Source organism: Geotrypetes seraphini, chromosome 12 (genome assembly GCF_902459505.1).
Source record: "Geotrypetes seraphini chromosome 12, aGeoSer1.1, whole genome shotgun sequence".
Classification (NCBI taxonomy): domain Eukaryota; kingdom Metazoa; phylum Chordata; class Amphibia; order Gymnophiona; family Dermophiidae; genus Geotrypetes; species Geotrypetes seraphini.
Genome location: NC_047095.1, coordinates 16,301,255 through 16,320,918, shown reverse-complemented (window position 1 = coordinate 16,320,918; position 19,664 = coordinate 16,301,255). Strand labels below are relative to the sequence as shown.

The window sequence follows — 19,664 nt, the reverse complement described above, 5'->3', positions numbered from 1 at the left end:
TTATAATTCCCCTTTAACAAGGCAGATTACAACATAAGATACACAGTAAATAAACAGAATAATAAAATGTACAAAAATCAATAAATCATCTTTCATTACAAAGAAACGTCAATGTTCTACATATTCTTCATATCAATATTCACTTTAAGCTTTTCTGTCTGGTTTTACTAGGTGATGCTTCTCACTGGCCTACATTTCTGGAATCTATCTTTGCATGGATCACGCCTACATATGCACTTTAGACCACCTAATGCGACTGCTGGCATTGACCACATAAACCGCATAGTTAATATGCAGTATATAAATTTTTAAATAAATAAATACTTTAGCATTTGGCGGCTTAAACTGCCTATGTAAGCATGATTCTAGTGCCGATTTTCTAGACGCCCATATGCACCTCAAATCTCAGTTAAAAACACCATTTGGACAGGGTTTTTAACAGAGGTATGGGCATCCATTAGCACATAGAAAACTGGTGCCGATTTGAGAATCCGGGCCTTTGTTCCTACGAGGTTTTGCACTGAACTGGTTCATCATGATTATAATTGCCTCTAGCTCAAGCGGCTTGTTTGACATCTACAAGAGAAGGGACCATTTTCTGGAAGTCTCCATGGTTATGGAATAGCCTCCCTATATATTTGCATGAGGAATTTAGGGCTCCTTTTACGAAGGCATGTTAGGGCCTTAACGCGAGGAATAGCACGAGCTAAAATGCCGCACGCACTAGTTGCTACCGCCTCTTGAGCAGGCAGTAGTTTTTCGGCTAGCTTGCACTAATCCGGTGCAAGTGCTAAAAACGCTAGCGCACCTTCGTAAAAGGAACCCTTAATGTCTTATCTCTTTTGGAAAGCATTTGGAGAGGCAACCCAATCAGCAGCTTTTGATCAACAATCACCATTGATTTTGGGAAAAAAAAAATATATATATATATATAATTTTTTTTTTTTAAAACAACATTTTGTGTTTTAATCCTGATTATTTTAATTTATTAAGTATGATTACATCCTACTTTAATAATGAGGTGTGGACGGATGTGTGTGTTCTTGGACTGATTGTTGGATTTTTTCTATATTAATAGTGTTCTAATTTTTCTGATATTTTTATATATGTTTTGAATTGTATAAAACTCTGACAAGTGTTTTGAAGTGTGTTATATCGAATGTATTAAACTATTTTTACTTTCCTGAGAATTCTTTCATGACTGAGGGAATTTGTCATATGCCATCTGTAAATACTAATATACTATGAGAGCAATTTGAACTTTATGGGAGTAATTTTAAAGCTACTTTCCACAATACTGTATATGAGCACATACACATATACTGTAAATGGCCTATTAGAAAATATCGACAAAAGTAAAAGAATGTGATGGTATGTACTTTATTGGCAGACATTTATTTATTTTTCCCTGTCTGTCCTGATGGGCTCACAATCTATCTAATGTAACAGGGGAGATGGGGGGGGGGTTAAGTGACTTGCCCAGGGTCACTTAACCCAGCTTGGGTTTAAACCCACAACTGCAGGGTGTTGAGGCTGTAGCTTTAACCATTGCACTACAGTTAATCTCTCAGTTAAATCATGTACATTAGATAGATTGTGCGCCCACCAGGACAGACAAGGAAAAATACTTGAGTATCTGAATAAGAACATAAGAAACGCCTTCACCGGATCAGACCGAGGTCCATCTAGTCTGGCAATCCGCAACGCGGCGGCCCATTTAGGTACTCCTTTATGGAGACCCGGATTTACCGTATCCCTCAATATGATATGCAAGAAGGTATGCATCCAACTTGCGCTTGAATCCCAGTACAGTAGTCTCCTCCACAACCTCCCCCGGGAGTGCATTCCAAGCATCCACCACGCGCTGTGTGAAAGAAAACTTCCTGACATTTGTCCTGAACCTGCTGCCACTCAGTTTCAGGCTATGACCTCTTGTCCGTGTCACATGTGAAAATGTCAGTAATGCTGCTTCTTGGTCTATTTTATCAAATCCTTTTACTATTTTGAAAGTCTCAATCAAATCCCCTCTCAGTCTTCTCTTCTCAAGGGTAAACAGTCCCAGCTTCCTGAGTCGATCTTTGTAGCTCATATGTTCCATTCCTTTAATAAGTTTTGTGGCTCGCCTCTGCACTCTCTCTAGCAGGTAAACCGTTCTGAGCTCCCTTGGGAGAACAGTATAGAGAATTGAATAAATAAATAAATAAATCTAGAGGGATAGAGTTTGGTAGAGCATTGGTGAAATTCGTAAGTATGTGCATCCTATATAATAATACCCTTAGCGCACATGCGCACTTCAATCTTCGTGGCTCCGTGGCCAGCAGAGAAATTGTAAAGCGTGCATCGCGTGCACATGCGGCGCGTGCACACGTTCAGCACGTGCGCGCATGACAATTTGCTTCGAGTGGCGGTTGTCCTTCCCAACACAACGCGTGATAAAAAAAAGGTAGGATGGGGCTCAATAATTGACAGGGAGAGAGATTGAAAGAAAAAAAAAAAAAAAAACAACAGACAGGACATTGACTGACACACTGAAAGACAAGTAGGTGGGAGTGAAAGACACACAGAGAAGGACAGGGGGCCAGGGAGAGAGATTAAAAGAAAAAAAAACAGACGGGACATTGACAGACTGACAGAAATAGAGACACACACACACTGAAAGACAGGTAGGTGGGAGTGAAAGACACACACAGGAGGACAGGGGGCCAGGGAGAGAGATTGAAATAAAAAAAAAGAGAAACATACAGAAAAAAAAGACAGACAGACAGCAGCCAAGGAGATTTTAAAAGCTATGTCCTGCATTAAAAAAAAACAAAAACATGCTAAAGGCCAATTTAAAAACTGACCCCCATGATACTTTTTCCCACATATGGCTATCTTTTCAGTCTATTTTGCCCCAGCCACCATGTGAAGATGGCCAATAACCAGTGGAAAATCCACAAAAGAAGGCCTTTATATCTAAAAAGGGGGTTAAAGGCTCACTTGATACAACATCTATATAGAACAGTCATATTAGTTTAATGAAAGGTATCCTACTCTTGACAGATTTTCAGCCAATATTCATCTGGCAGCAGTGAGAATGTTTTTGGGAGCCAGATATTCATTGCTGAGTCATGTCTGGGCATTTAACTGCATAAGTTGAACTAAATAAAGATGGGTTCAGCTTTTATGTGGCCCAGTTTATGAGGTAATCTTATGCAGATAATTCTAAATATCAGCACTCAACTGCATAAGTGCCGACTCCAGCCTACGATCACCCCCAAATTAGCTGGTTTGGGCTTAGGCGCCAACTTTAAGTAGTCAGCGGCACAATCTGGTTAAGTATCACTGAATATTCATAGTTAGCCCAAACAAGAAATTTAGATGGCCTGAACCTTCTCCTGACTATGTAAATTGCTTTGAATATTAATTGAATGCATATATTCTTCAATGTCAACAAGGCTACTATTAATCTGAACTATAAAATGTATTATTTGGTCTGGAATACTTTGGATTCTTTTCAGTCAGTCTCAGCCCAGCTTTCAGGAACCCTTTTTCTAGTCAGGTTTTCAGGATATCCATAATGAATATGCATAAGAAAATCTTACATACTAGTTAGGCTGTGCAGTGGAGGTTCTTGAGGACTAAGGAGCCCATTTAATTAGCTGTGGTAAGACTCAATGAAGTTACAGGGAAGTGTTCCTAAAAACCAATAGGAGGAAATTTTTTTTCACTTAGAGAATAGTTAAGCTCTGGAACGCGTTGCCAGAGGGTGTGGTAAAAGCGGATAGCGTAGCTGGTTTTAAGAAAGGTTTGGACAAGTTCCTGGAGAAAAAGTCCATAGTCTGTTATTGAGAAAGACATGGGGGAAGTCACTTATTTCCCTGTATTGGTGGCATGGAATATTGCTACACCTTGGGTTTTGGCCAGGTACTAGTGACCTGGATTGGCCACCATGAGAACGGCTACTGGGCTTGATGTACCTACCATTGGTCTGACCCAATTAGGCTATTCTTATGTTTTAATGTTCTTATGCTTACTGCAGGTTAAAATGCAGTACCATGGGGTGCACTCAGACATCTCACGGTAACTTTTTGTATGTGCACGTGCTACCCAAGTGCTAAAAAATAAAATTTTTGGCCCCAGGCATATATTTAGGGGTGGAGAGTGGGCATATCTATGCTAATCAGCTAGCACGTGGACCTTGTCATGCACTAATTGATTAGCACAGGATTAGCTCATGAACCCTGATTATCAAGAAAATATGCGTTGCTAAGTGCTCAAGTATTAATGGCCAAGCGCTAATGGGAAAATTAGCACGTGAACATTATTGGAGAAAAAGTAAGTTCGGCCATTTACCAGCAGCACTAAAAAGTGGCCTCAGCGTGTGGGAAAGACCCACATTGGGGATAGCACAGACTACTTTTTAATGCTGCGTAATGAAAGGGCCCCTAAGTCGAGAATCACTGTTATAAAATACATCATGAATAAATAAGATGCACTCTTACCAAGAAATCGGACCGTTCTTCTCACCAATGGGTTTATATAACAACAGTCTCCAGTTAAAATAGTTTTTTCCTGGTTTTCAAAATCTTTCGTGGCCACCTGAAGGCAAAACACTACAGTTTCCCCCACGATTATCTTGAGAAAAAAAAAAGGGGAAAATTAAATTTTTTTCCAAAGTACCATTTTTCAAAAATAATGCAATGTTTCATAACATTCTATAAAATAAGACAAGCTAACTTGACACTGATTTATGGACTATATCACTAAGTTAAATTGATATGTGCGGTGGGAATGGGTGATGGAAGGTGGTTTTCTGATTATATTCTGTTTATATACTACCTGTGTTTCTGGCATATTCAATTGACATCAATGAATGTCGACTACTACTCACCTGCTATTTGACTGATACAGGATGGCTGTTTGTCAGCTACAAGATAATGCCAACTTATTCTCCCTTTTATTCATTCAATCCATTGTATGAGGAGCCAATGAAAAATTCTTAGCCCAGCTAAGGAGAAAATGATGTGGAACCTTGAAACTTACAAGTTCTTCCACACTTTTCGTTTGAGTCTGATGTGATATCGCAACATAGGACTGGCTCAATAGACCAGATCCAACATTACAATATAGACTGTTTTGATTTATCATAATAAACATTTAGATTTATTATTTCTGATTGATTTGTACAGTTCCATCCCTACTTTCCTTGTGATTGTTTACTTTTCGTGAGGTTTTGCCTCCTTGTCATGTATGCATTGGCGTAGTAAGGGTGAGCGGTGCCTGGGGCGCCCTTCCCCCACCCTCTTCCCTGAACCCCACCACCACCACAACCACGTGCCCCTTTCCCTAGGCACGGGTCCTGGAAGTTTTATCAGAGAGAGCACCGATGCCAAAGCAGGCAGCAACCTTGCGACGGGAAAGTAAAAAGGTACAAGGGAAAGTAAGGGGCGCATGCACGCAGCGAGGAGAGGAGCAGGGGATGCAGAGAGGAGGAAGTTGGTGCCCGGGGCAGATTGCCCCCCCCCCTCCCCTCCTTACTATGTCACTGCATGCATGTAATAATTAAAGTAGAAATCTAGGGGAATTCTCCAGTCTTGAAGAAATTTGGAAGAAAAAAAAAATCTTTCGTAATAGAAAAGAATGAAACTGAAATCACATCTGGCACGTTTCACTTGATGCCAGAAGGCAGCAAGTCTGACAGCTCCTTGGAAAGTGGCCATTTTACAAGCACTTGGTACACAGCAGTAGAAGCAGAAATATTCAATAGATAGAGGGTGATGCTATAGCTTGGCACTTCAAAGTAGACGCCTCAATATCACCAGTTATGCACCAATTCTATAATAGCATCTTGGCACCAAGATTCTGTTATGGAATACTAGCATAAGTCAAAATTGATATACTTACATTTAGGTCTATGGCTGTCATAATTCAGTTAAGTGTGCCATGCAATCTGCACAGCTTTACTGTAAGTTGTGTACACAGCATGGCACATAGATGCCAGGTAAAGAATACTATAAGGTGAGCATGTAAGAAGGTGGCCTGCCCCTTCTCTACTCTGGTATATGGCCTCTTGCTGTTGCTGGATTCTTTATATGGTGCCCAGACTGATCTGATCTAATCTAATCTAATATACAATTTGAGTGTCATTCTGTGCTTAAATAAGTACAATTCGAGTAAAGGTAGAGAAGTAGGGGGAGGAGAGGAGAAGAGACAGGAGGAGGAGAGGGAGGGAGGAAGGTATTATTTTACATTGACAATATTGAAATCTGGATACCCAAATTTGAGCATGCGCCCAAGATGCATGCACAAAATAACTGAATGAGCTATGAAACCATCAATAACCAATTATTGATGCTAATTGACTCCCACTAAAATTTGTATTTGCATCTGGCTGTGCGCTTTTCTATAAGGCAGGGTGCCCAGCTCATAGTGTGTAGCTCAAAAGAGATTGTTTCCATGGGAGGGGCATTGGCATCTCAGGGACATTCCCCAAAATTATACATGTAGTTATAGGATACTGGGTCAGCGTGTCGAACATGGGCGCCAGTATTTACGCTAAGTTTCAGCAGGTCTGGCGCCCAAAGTTAGGGCAGGGGTATTAATGCTATTAGTCTATACTACTGCTACTACTACTATTAATTATTTCTATGGTGCTACCAGATGAATGCAGCACTGTACAGTCACAAAGAAGATGGTCCCTGCTCAGAAGAGCTTACAATCTAAAAACAGACAAGAAAAACAGGTTGTCATGGATACAGTTAAGAGGAACGGTTAATCTGATAGCTGAGTTAGTGGGCAGTGGGGAGTAGGGTTATAGATTAAAGGTTATATAAAAATGGTGGGTTTTCAGTCTGCTTTTAAACAAGGGAAGGGGCTTGGTGGAAAAACTCAGGTAATTTATTTCAGACATAGGGGTGGCTAGATGAAAAGAAATCTGGAATTGGCAGTGGAGGAGAAGGGTACAGCTAAGAGTTCTCTGGGAGAGAGAAGAGAAATATTGAGGGGCAGCAGAATGAACACACTTGTAGGTCAGCAATAGGAGCTTGAACTGTAAGCAAAGGTGGATAGGGAGCCACTGATGTGATTAAAGGGTGCATGCCCTTTTTTGGCACCATTTATTGAATTCAGCCCTATAGCACTTAAACACTCCCTTATAGAACTGCATGTGCCTCTCTAAATGCCAACGAAGGGGGTAGATTACAATCAAAACAGTTTGCATATTATACAGGTATTTATTTTGTACCTGGGGCAACAGAGGGTTAAGTGACTTGTCCAGAGTCACAAGGAGCAGTAGTGGGAATTGAACCCAGTTCCCCAGGTTCTCAGGCCATTGCACTAACCATTAGGCTGCTCCTCTACCACTACTCAGATATTCTTTCCCCTTATAACCCCAATGTATTATGTAATTTCTTTCTCTCATGTATTCCTTCCCTATGCTTCCCTAATTATTATGTAACTTCCTTCTTCTTACATTGTGTAATTCGCTGATTGTCCAGCCTTCTTTCTATGTGAACCGCCTAGAAGTCAGTTTGATTATGGCGGTATAGAAAAATAAAGTTGTTATTATTATTACTTAGGCATGCAAGGTGTGCATAATTGTGTGCATCCAGTTAGAGAACTTGGTCTTCATATTTAAGAGACTAGTTTTAAAAACCCTCATGTGGACACATTAATTAATGACAGTCTATCAGTGTTACTCATATTAGATCAGATAAAACTGCTGAAAACCATTTTTGATAAAATGTCAAGCCAGAGAGGAAGCCCAAAGACATTTATGATTGAGATGACTCAGAAATATATTTCTTATTTGCAAGCAATCCAGAACGCAACCACACAAATCACTGTTGGTGCCAAATATGGGGAGAGTATGATACTGGTCCTGAAGCAGTTGCAATGGTTACTAATTAGCTATTGAATTAAAATATATGAATGTCTGTTTGCTTTTAAAGGCCATTGGGGAAAGGTGATTTGCAAAATTACCTCCATTTGTATTACCCCGATGAAACATTGTGATCTTCTCTCACTGCACTTTTCAGGATATTCTGTTTAAATCAAGCTTTCCTTAAAGTTACCAGGGATCATGCATGATTTTTGGACTGAAACGATCCGATCACGTGACGCAGTATTACCATAAACCGCACTGGTTGCCATTAGAGGCAAGAGTGATTTGCAAGTTCTGCTGTATCTGTTTCAACACTCTCAGTGGGTTTTTACCCAGTTATCTCATGGATCATTTTATATTTGCCAATAGAAAACATCTACGTGATCTTCGACTCTTTGATTTTCCTTCTATAAAAGGATGTGTATAAACGCTTCTTTAGTAAGATCTTAGGCCCTCTTTTAATAAGGTGCGCTAATCGATTTAGCGCACGCTAACGCTAATGCGTGCATGTTAGTCTACGGACACGTTAGTGTTTAACGTGTGCTATCGGTTAGTGCAGTGGTTCCTAACCCTGTCCTGGAGGACCACCAGGCCAGTCGGGTTTTCAGGTTAGCCCTAATGAATATGCATGGAGCAGATTTGCATGCCTATCACTTCCATTATATGCAAATCTCTCTCATGCATATTCATTAGGGCTAGCCTGAAAACCCGATTGGCCTGGTGGTTCTCCAGGACAGGGTTAGGAACCACTGGGTTAGTGTACCTTAGTAAAAGAGGGGGTTAGCTTAACAGGCATCATTATGGGATAAACAAATGAGTATGTAGCTTTCTTTTTTTTTTTTTTTTTTTTTTTTACTTTATCTTTATTCAAAATTTTAAGTATAATAAACAAATAAACTTGCAAAAGGATTTGGAAAATAACATCTTAAGTCATATTAACTAATTCAAGTTAAACAAATACAGGAATAATTATATCTATTATTTAGTCCACAATATCATGATCCAAGAACAAAGTAAATATTCAGGAAATTAAGGAAATAAAACAAAACTTTCAAATTAGACAGAGTGTAGACACCGCTCTATCCCCCAGACAGCTGGTTCGTTAAACTGAGGGAGAATCCATTTTGCTAATAATCACCCCACCCCCTTCTCTAGCCATTACAAACTCAAGTAATTGTTTTGGTTCAAAAAAACACAAAAAATTCTGCACCTCAAAAGAGATACAACAGTTAACAGGGAATTTCAGTACAAAGGATAGTAACATAGTAGATGACGGCAGATGAAGACCCAAATGGTCTCTCTAGTCTGCCCAACCTGATTCAATCTAAAATGTATTGTTTTTTTCTTCTTCTTCTCCTTAGCTATTTTTGGGCAAGAATCTAAAGCTCTGCTTGGTACTGTTCTTAGATTCCAACTATTGAAATCTCCATCAAAGCTTACTCCAGTGCATCCATACCCTCTCAGCCATTGAAGCCCTCCCCAGCCCATCCTCCCCCAAACGGCCATATACAGACAAGACTGGCCTCAGAGTCTGCCCAGTACTGGCCTTAGTTCTTCAATATTTACTATTATTTTATGATTCTAGATCCTCTGTGTTCATCCCATGCTTTTTTGAACTCCATCACTGTTTTCTTCTCCACCACCTATCTCGGGAGCACATTCCAGGCATCCACTACCCTCTCCGTAAAGAAGAATTTCCTTACATTGCTTTTGAGTCTCCCACCCCTCAACTTCAAATTACGTCCTCTGGTTTTACCATTTTCTTTTCTCTGGAAAAGATTTTGTTTTACATTAATACCTTTTAAGTATTTTATATGTCTGAATCATATTTCCCCTGTCCCTCCTTTCCTCTAAAGTGTACATATTCAGGGCTTCCAGTCTCTCTTCATATGTCTTCAGTCGCAAACCTCCTATCATTTTCTTCACCCTCCTCTGGACCGCTTCAAGCCTTTTTGTGTCCTTTGCCAGATACAGTCTCCAAAACATGAACACAATATTCCAAGTGGGGCCTCACTATGACCTGTACAGGGGCATCAACCTTCGTTCTTCTACTGGTTACGCCTCTCTTTATACAGCCCAGCATCCTTCTGGAAGCAGCTACCACCTTGTCATACTGTTTTTTTGCCTTTATATCTTATGACACTATCACCTCCATAGCCCCAGGTACGCTAGATAGATTGTCAGCCCACCAGGACAGATAGGGAAAATTATTGAGCACCTGATTGTAAAACCGCTTAGATAACCTTGATAGGCAGTATATAAAAACCTAATAAACTTGAAACCCCAAGGTCCCTCTCTCCATCTGTGCATATCAGCCTCTCCCCTACCAACATATATAACTCCTTCTGATTATTAATCCCCAAATTCATTACTCTGCATTTCTTTGCATTGAATTTTAGTTGCCAGATTTTAGACATTCCTTTAACTTTTGCAGATCCTTTTTCATGTTTTCCACTCCCTCCTCTGGCAAAAAGGTAAACTTTTCCTTCTAACCCTTCAGCAATGTCACTCACAAACATATTGAACAGGATCGGCCCCAGCACTGAACCCTGAGGGACTCCACTACTCACCTTTCCTTCCTCCGAGCAACTTCCATTAACCACAACCCTCTGGCATCTGTTCGTCAACCAGTTTCTAATCCATTTCTCCACTTTGGGTCCTAACTTCAGCCCTTCATGTTTGTTCAACAGCCTCCTATGAGGAACTGTGTCAAAGGCTTTCCTGAAATCTAAGTAAATTACATCTAGCATATGTCCAGTTCTATGGTCACCCAATCAAAAAATTCAATCAGGTTTGTTTGGCACGATTTACCTTTAGTAAAGCCATGTTGCCTCAGATCCTGTAACCCATTAGATTCTAGGAAGTTCATTATTCTTTCTTTCAGCAACAATTCCATTATTTTTCCAACAACCGAAGTGAGGCTTACCAGCATGTAGTTTCCCGTTTCATCCCTGTGACCACTTTTGTGAATAGGGACCACATCCGTTCTTCTCCAGTGAACCACTCCTGTCTCCAGAGATTTGTTGAACAAGTCTTTAATAGGACCGTCAGAACCTCTCTGAGCTCCCTCAGTATCCTGGGATGGATCCTGTCCAGTCCCATCGCTTTATCCACCTTTAGTTTTTCAGGATGTTCATAAAAACTTTCCTCCATGAACGGCATAGAATCTACTCCAGGGGATCTCAAAGTCCCTCCTTGAGGGCCGCAATCCAGTCAGGTTTTCAGGATTTTCCCAATGAATATGCATTGAAAACAGTGCATGCACATAGATCTCATGCATATTCATTGGGGAAATTCTGAAAACCCGACTGGATTGCAGCCCTCAAGAAGGGACTTTGAGATCCCTGATCTACTTCATTTTCTTGTGTAACTTTGTCAGACAATCTCTGTCCTTTTCCAGGTTTTTCTTCCATGAATACAAAGCAGAAGTATTTGTTTGGCACGTTTGCTTTTTCCTTATCACTCTCCACATATCGGTTCCTAGCATCTTTTAGTTTAGCAATTCCATTTTTCATTTCAGTGATATATCTGAAAAAAATTTTTCTCCCTTTTTTACATTTTTTATCCTTGGTCTATAAGAGAGGAAATCTTTCTTTTTTGTGTGTGTGTCAAACTCCAATGTGAATGTCACTATAAGGGTAGATCTTTCGGTAATTACTTCTAAGGCACTCACCAGAAAATCTTCAGGATCTAATTTAGGTTCTTGGTTCTACGTTTCTCCTCATGGGGTAGAAGCAGTCTGTTTCGTCATACCCACTGAAATACTCTGGACTTTTGTTATAGGTGACAAACTCTCTTCAGGTATTAACAGAGTCTCTTTTAGGTATTTCCACACCATTTCCAAGGAGAAATTATCAGAGACTTGGGAAAGTTTAATATTCTCAGATTATTTCTTGTTTGTCTATTTTCCATATATTCTAATTTTTTTCTGAATGAATACCTTTCCTTAATTATCTTTGACTCCAAAGACTTTATTTGAGAGATTTGTTCTTCGTGTCTTTTAATGCTCTCACTTTGTTCACTTAGAGTAACTCCTTGGGCATTAACCTGGGAGCTAATTATGGCATAATCTGAGCGTACCATTATCATGGCTTTTTTAAGGTTGGCCATGGTCTCCATACTAACTTTATCAGGCTTAACAATCTCCCCAAACTGTTCAATTGAAGTGAAAAAGTTCTCACCCATTCCTGCATCAGGCACCATTGGTTGGGCTCCTGTGGGAGTTAATCCCTCCATCTCCTCTGCTCCCACTTTTCCTCTGGGGCTCAACAGCAAAACCACTGCCTGGGTCAGCTGTTTCTCCTCCCGCAATTTCCAGACTGGGAAGGAGCCTGCCTCTGAATCAGGCTCAGGGAAGCTTGATCTCCACAAGGTCTGCCGATTCATTCGGCTTTCCTCCCGAGGTCTGGGGAGTCCCCATTGGTTGATGTTTCATTCAGGCATCCAGTGTCGTATGGATCAGCTGTATGGAGGTCCTGGCCTCAGAGTTTATGTTTATATTTATTTAAGATTTAATATACCGCTTCTGCATTTTACTGACTTAAACGGTTTACAATGTATCAAACTAAAATGAAATTAGGTACTGAGAAAAACTACCCTATCTGTCCCGAAGACTCACAATCTAGCTAAAGTACCTGATAAACTAAAAATATGTAATAACAACATTTCCAAGATTATCAAAGAGATAGAAAACAGAAATAATGAAAGAAGATTAAAAATAAAATAAAACAAATTTAAGAGAGAGAAAAGTCTCTGAAGTGGCCTAATAGCAAACAGTCATATTTTAGTGCAGTTCTTAATACAACTCCCGGCATAGCACACTTCACAGATCCATCACTGGCAGAGCATGAGAGCATCAAAGAAATTAGCATTTCTAAAACATATCCACTAAAACTGTTATATGAAATAAATAAACCCAAATCAACATGAATCAGTACAAATTAATACAAATTAAGGCAGATTGTGGTCCCCATTCCATTATTCAATTTGGGAGAGCCATTTTTTTTAAAAATGTGCTTTTAGATGTGTCTTCAAATTTTGAAATGATTCTTCCTTCCTTAACTCTACTGATAAAGAGTTCCCTTCCTCTTCCCCATTGTTGCCACTCCACCAGCACGGCCTCAGCACACACCGGCCATTGAAATATGTAAAATGAATCAGTGGTGCATGGCCCGAAAAAACCTGAGCCGACATGAGGAAATTGAGAGGGAAAGACGGCGCTAACGCAGAGCTCAGCATTATGCGTCCATCTCAGACGCCATCTTGGTATCTTTCTATCTTTACTTGTTATTTGGTATTTAGAAAATATATGAAGACTGATTTATTTGATAAATATTTTAATTAATTAATTGTGTTTATACCATGTATACTTGTATTTTAAGTTTTGTTAACCGCATAGAACCATGAGGTAGCTGCGGTATATAAGAAATGTTGTTTTGTAGATATTTTGGTCCCCAGTTTTAGAACAAGGGCCCAAATTCTATAAACAGCACACCTAGTGTTTCTTAACGTATGTTGAAAACACTTAAAAAATGAAAAAACAACAAAAATACTCTTAAAAGACAAAATGTAAGTGCCTAAAAAACAGACCAGAATCATGTCTAGAGAGGCGTTTTATGATATTTAGAACATAAGAATTGCCATCTCCGGATCAGATCCTGGGTCCATCAAGTCCGGTGATCCGCACATGCGGAGGCCCCGCCAGGTGTACCCTGGCATAGTTTTAGTCCCCATATCACTGTATGCTTCTCAAGGGATATGTGCATCTAATTTACCCTTACCCGTATCACTCTATGCCACTCTTAAGGAGATGTGCATCTAGTTTACCCTTAAATCCTAGAACGGTGGATTCTGCAATTATTTCCTCTGGGAGAGCATTCCAGGTGTCCACCACTCGCTGTGTGAAACAGAACTTCCTGATATTCGCCCTGGACCAGCTTCAGTCTATGTCCTCTTGTCCGTGTCACACTGGACATTGTAAATAACTGCTATCCCTGCTCCATTTTGTCAAATCCTTTCAGTATTTTGAAAGTCTCGATCAGATCCCCTCGCAGTTTCCTCTTCTCAAGGGAGAACAACCCCAGTCTCCTAAGTCAGTGTTCTTCAACCACCAGTTCATGGACCAGTGCCGGTCCACAGAAATTTCCTGCCGGTCCACAGGCCAGCACGTGCATCGGCCCCAAAACAGTGTTCTAGTACCGCCGGTCCACGGTGCGATCGATGCGGCGTTCCTTCAAGCCAGCTCCCTCTTCCTAACTGATTCAGTGCACAAAGCCACGGGCAGCGGCTCCTACGGGCATCCTGCGCCTGAACCGGAAGCTTTCTCTCCGACGTTGCAACGTCAAAGGGAAGGCTTCCAGATGAGGCACGGGACGTGCAAGGTGCAATTAGTACTATTATGGGGGTGGGGTCTGGGGGTGGAGATTGGGTAGGGATGGGCGGGATCTGGTCTACAACTAAGCCCAGTGTTCCTCAACCGCCGGTCCACGGACCGATGCCGGTTCACAGAATAATTCTTTTATTTCTGCCAGTCCATAGGTGTAAAAAGGTTGAAAAACACTGTTCTAAGTCGTTCCTCGTAGTCCAGGTTCTCCATACCTTTCACTAGCTTCGTTGCTCATCTCTGCACCCTCTCTGCACCCTCTCTAGCAGTTTAATACCACTGTAAGCATAACTAACGCTGGAAGTGGCATTTGGCATCGTAAAGGGTAGGCACCGGAAATGGAGGTCTTGAAAACCCTGGCCTACATTTCCGGTGCCTACTTTACACTTGGCAGTGATTCTGTAACCAGCGCCAATATATGATTGCCACACAGCCAGCACCAGGTTAAGAGGCAGCAGCTGATACCGGCACCGGTGCAGAATCCGGCCCAATAGGCCTCAGATGATGCTGTCAGGAGTTTGCAAATTTGTGAACAATCAGGCTTGTAAACTTTTGTATTGTGGAATGAACACTATAATATGGATAGTAAGGAGAGTCAGCTATTTATTGAGGTCATTTATGAGTGGATTTGATAATGAGGGTTGTAATTATATGATTATTATATTTGGGCGGGTCCTATGGCTGTGATGGTATAATTAGTATAATAATTGTTCTTGTATAATGAGATGTTATTAAGTTTGTAACTTATTATAATGAGCTGTTTTTAGAATTGTAAACTACTATAGCACTTTGGTTTTAGTGATATATTAAGTATTAACATTGAAGCAAATCAAAGTACTTGGCGCCTAAATTTTAGGTGCTATCTATAGAATCGGACACTTAGGGCTCCTTTTATCAAGCTGCGGTAGGTGGTTAATGCGCAGAATACCGCGCGCTCAACCGCCTGCCGCGCTAGTCGCTAACGCCTCCATTGATGAGGCGTTAGTTTTTTGGTGTGTCACAGGGGTTAGTGTGTGATGAAATATCTGACGCGCTAACCCCCATAGCGCACCTTGATAAAGGAGCCCCTAGGCCCTGATTCTATAAAGTCTGCCTAAAGTCAGGCGCTGATATTGGCACCGATTAGTGTCGTTCTAAGTATGATCCTATGAAACTTAAGTGCCCATTACAGAATCATGCTTAGCGCTGACTAAGCATTCTTAGGCAGAACTAAGCATGCTAATATGTAGGCGCACCATATTTGTGACAGGGTTTTCTTGGCCTCAATGAGTGCAAAGAGGTGCCTAATTCAAAGACATGCCGTTATCCACCCCTGATCACATCCACTTTTAGTGTAGGTGCTTTGGGCTAGGCACCTACTTTTTTAGAATTGAGTTTTTTTGAGTTAGGCGCATAACTTTCAATTAAGTTCAATTAAATTCAATTTTGAAGTGCTGAGTGCCAATAATTGCACCGATTAATAATAATAGTAATTTTATTTCTTATATACCGCCAAAACCATGGTAGTTCGAGGTGGTTTACAATAAGAAGAGCTGGACAATCAGCGACATAGTTACAATGTAGAAGCAATGAATTCAGTATACAGAATAGGAGAGATAATGAACAACAAATTCTTAGGTGACAAATCGGTTGAACAGCTTCGTTTTTACTAATTTTCTAAAACTAAAATAGGATGAGGAGTGCATCAACACCTAACTTTAAGGCAGACTTCATAGAATCAGAGCATAGGTGTATAACAGTCAGTATATAACCCATGCATGTACAGTAAGTGCTAGGCACACCCCTAACCCACCCATCTCCCTTCCAGGCTCACACACCCTTGCAGTTGTGCACTATAGATTATGGGCTAGATTCACAACACAATCTGATCATGTACCGATCGGTTTGCGACCCCTTAGTGATCCCGGCCCGATTCACTTACCTCTCTTCTGACCATCGTCCAATCCGCGCATGCAAATGAGGGCAACGGTATGCAAAGTAGGCAGGGATGCGATTCACTAAACCAAACTCTGCAACACCGACTGGGCTTGCCGATCAAAAAAAAGCAACTGCTGAGGACCAGTCGCTGAAGCCCTTTCCGGCTGTCCTGCCTTCTGCTGCCCTGCTCTCTAATCTGTCAGCCCCTATCCTGCAGCCCCGAACACGTTGCCTGCCTTCCTGCTCCGCACTGCAAGCCCATGGTTTTAACCTGCTGGCTTAAGCTCCATTCAAACGATCGCCTTTAAAAAAAAAAAATCTATGCCAGCCCCGATGTCCAACGCATGCGCAGACCATCTACAGATGGTCTGCACATGTGTGGGGATCGCTATCGAGTGATCCAGGAAGGCAGATGGGGGGCGTTCCTCCGATCGCCCCCATCTGCATATTGGGGCTTCGTGAATTCATCGGGCCTGCCCAGAACGGGCCCAATCGGGCATGTTCGTGAATCTAGCCATTTGTGCCTGTAATTTACAGAATCCCAAATAAGATACTTCTGATTAGTGGCAATTAGCACAAATTAACACCAATTATAGCTAATTCCTGGTAGCTAATAGCGAGTGGAGGAGTAGCCTAATGGTTAGTACAGTGAACTGTGATCCTGGGGAACTGGGTTCAATCACTACTCCCCTATACAGGTCTTAATGAAACAGAAAGCTCATCAATTCCAACAATATACCTCTTCCAATTCACATTATTCACAATATAGTGTAGAAAATCCTGCTAATTATAGACTGTCTCTTAACAAGGGGAAAAGCCTTAGATCCCCGCACGCCACCAGAGCAAATCGTCAGCAAAGAAGATCTAAAATATACATAGACTACAGCAGTGTGAACCCGGCAGCACAACATATGGCCAGATAAGTCAATTGGCTCTTTAACAACTGTTCAGTTTAGATTTTTCATCGCATCAAATCTGTTAAGAATAACTAGAGGGTTTTTTTAGCCTGTGAAGTAACGTCCCTGTCTAGCACCGCCACAAGATTCGCTCTGGTGGCGTGCAGGGATCTGAAGATTTTCCCCTCGTTAAGAGGCAGTCTATAATTAACAGGATTTTCTCAGCTGTATCGTGAATAATGTAAATTGGAAGAGGTATATTGTTGGAACTGGGTTCAAACCCCACTACAGCTCCTTGTGACCCTGGGCAAGTCACTTAATCCTCCGTTGCCTCAGGTACACAAATTTAGATTGTGAACCCACTAGGTACAGAGAAAGCACCTGCGTATAATGTGTACAGCAGTGCATGGGTCTAGTAGCGATATAGAAATGATCAGTAGTAGTAGTAGTGATTGGCAGCTAATTTTTATACTAAGTTACACACACAATCAACGCTATTCTATATTTTGCACACACAATTTTGTGTCCCTATTGTAAAACTGTGTGTACAAGTTACAAAACAGAATTAGCTGCTCTGCTTTATCTACTGCATTAAGAGTTAACACAAGGCCCATCCATTCCCCAACCTCTTTCACAGTATAGGCCAAATTCAGTGTATGACACCAAAAGTTCAGGAGGAGCATAAGAAGCACAATAGCACTTACGCACAATATGCACTGTTGCACGATTTGCACATATTTATTAAAATAATGAAGATATTATAATCATGGATCCATAGCAGTCATTCCTCATCTTCCAAGTTGATGGAGATAAGTGGAATTTTTCTTTTTCTTTTTTCTGATATTTATATAGTTTTTTTTTATAAACAGAAAGTAAACAGTATATAAGAACGAATGGATGAGAGGATTTTGTTATGAGTAAGAACAACGTTTAATATACAGGACTTATAAGTGCGATGATGGTCCTGGAACATTCTTGCTATGGTTTCCATGCAGGAAACACAAGACTGAGCACTTATAAATATTAAAAAATATTTATTGGGGGGAAAAAACCTATTAATTAATAATTAAATGACAGGAAAGCTGGTAATTTGATTTTTGATATTTGAATACACCAGTAATTTACATATTAAACTCCTATTAATAAAAAGTTTACCAAAAGTTCAGTGACAGAAAAATCTGTGCTAAACTAGTTTTCTATAAGGGCACCCCATGTTGAGCGCCCTGTACAGAATACCAGCTTAGTGTGGATTTCATCTCTAACTTTAGGGGCCAGCATTTATGCCTGCTCAAACCTAGTTTAAATGCTGGCACCTAATTTTTGGCAGTTAGGCAAGCAAACCACAGTATTTAATTACGTTGTGCCTAACTTCCAGGAATGCCTCCCTTATTTGTCCACTCTCCTCCCACAGCCATGCTCCTTTTGAATTGTGTTATAAAATAGCAACCAGCAGATGCATTTGCAAATCCTACTTGATGCCAATTAATTCCAATTATTGATTATTAATGCTTCATTAACAAATTTATTTGGGTGTACATCAGCCCTGGGTGCCCAAATTTGGGAACCTAACTTTGGGTAACCTATGTAGAATCTGGGGGTAAGTAATTTGGAAACTGGCATTCACTAACCCCCAAATTCTATATATGGTGCCTATGAAAAAGCCACTCTCCATACACAGAATCACGTTCAGCACCTGCACGCCTGACTAACATTTAGGTGCAGGCATTTACGCCAATGGAAACCAGGCCTAAATACCTGCGCCTAAATTGTGCATAGATCAAGCATATCCTATAACTGCGCACCTAACTTTTAGGAATGCCCATAATCTGCCCATGCTCCTCCCCTGGTCGCACCCCCTTTTGAGATTCACAAGCAAATCACATTGAGGGATATGGGTAATCAGGGTCTCCATCCGGGAGCACCTGGCTTGGCCTCCGCGTGTGCGGGTCGCCGGACTAGATGGACCTAGGGTCTGATCCGGTGAAGGCGTTTCTTATGTTCTTATGAAATTGCATGCACCACTTTAAAGAATGTGCTTAGAAAGTTGTGGGCATAACTTCTAATTAGTACTAATTAGCATCAATTATTAGCTGTTAATTGCCAATTATTTGTGCTGATTAGCTTGTTAAACTATTAAGTTGCAGAATACAGCTCTGGGCCTCACTGTCAAGCTGCTGTATTAACTGCTAATGGGGTTGTGCAGTGTTAACATGTGCTAATTTCTCAAGTTAACTGGTTAACACACTTCGATAAAAAGGCCGGAAAAATGGGGCAGAACAATTAGAACTAGCCTCAGTTTAACCAGCACAGCCTTAAGGGGAAAAAAAATGAATGTTAAACATGCCAGCCAATCTGGGCTAGTCTCTAGGGAGCCATTAATGACTTAGCAAGTCTAGAGATACTGTACTGCAGCACAGTGAGATCAAGGAATACAAATGTATTCAGACCCAGTCCAAAGAACATTTCCCTGGGCATTGATTGTAATATAGAATGCCAGGTGCCCTTGGTATTACATGACTTTTCAGAGGTTTGCAGCCCCTGTGAATCCAATCTTGCCGATGAAAATTAATTGCATAATAAAAGTCAACTACGCTACAAAGCATTT

The 19,664-nt window shown here is 40.9% G+C and overlaps 1 protein-coding gene across 1 annotated transcript in view; it reads right to left on the bottom strand.

The window, feature by feature from the left end:
- PLPPR5 (phospholipid phosphatase related 5) overlaps positions 1-19,664 on the bottom strand; it is a 198,065-nt gene that overhangs the window by 122,083 nt on the left and 56,318 nt on the right. Inside the window, exon 2 of the mRNA XM_033915361.1 lies at positions 4,485-4,617. Within this exon, the coding sequence (XP_033771252.1) occupies positions 4,485-4,617 (133 nt within the window). The remainder of the gene's footprint in view (positions 1-4,484; positions 4,618-19,664) is intronic.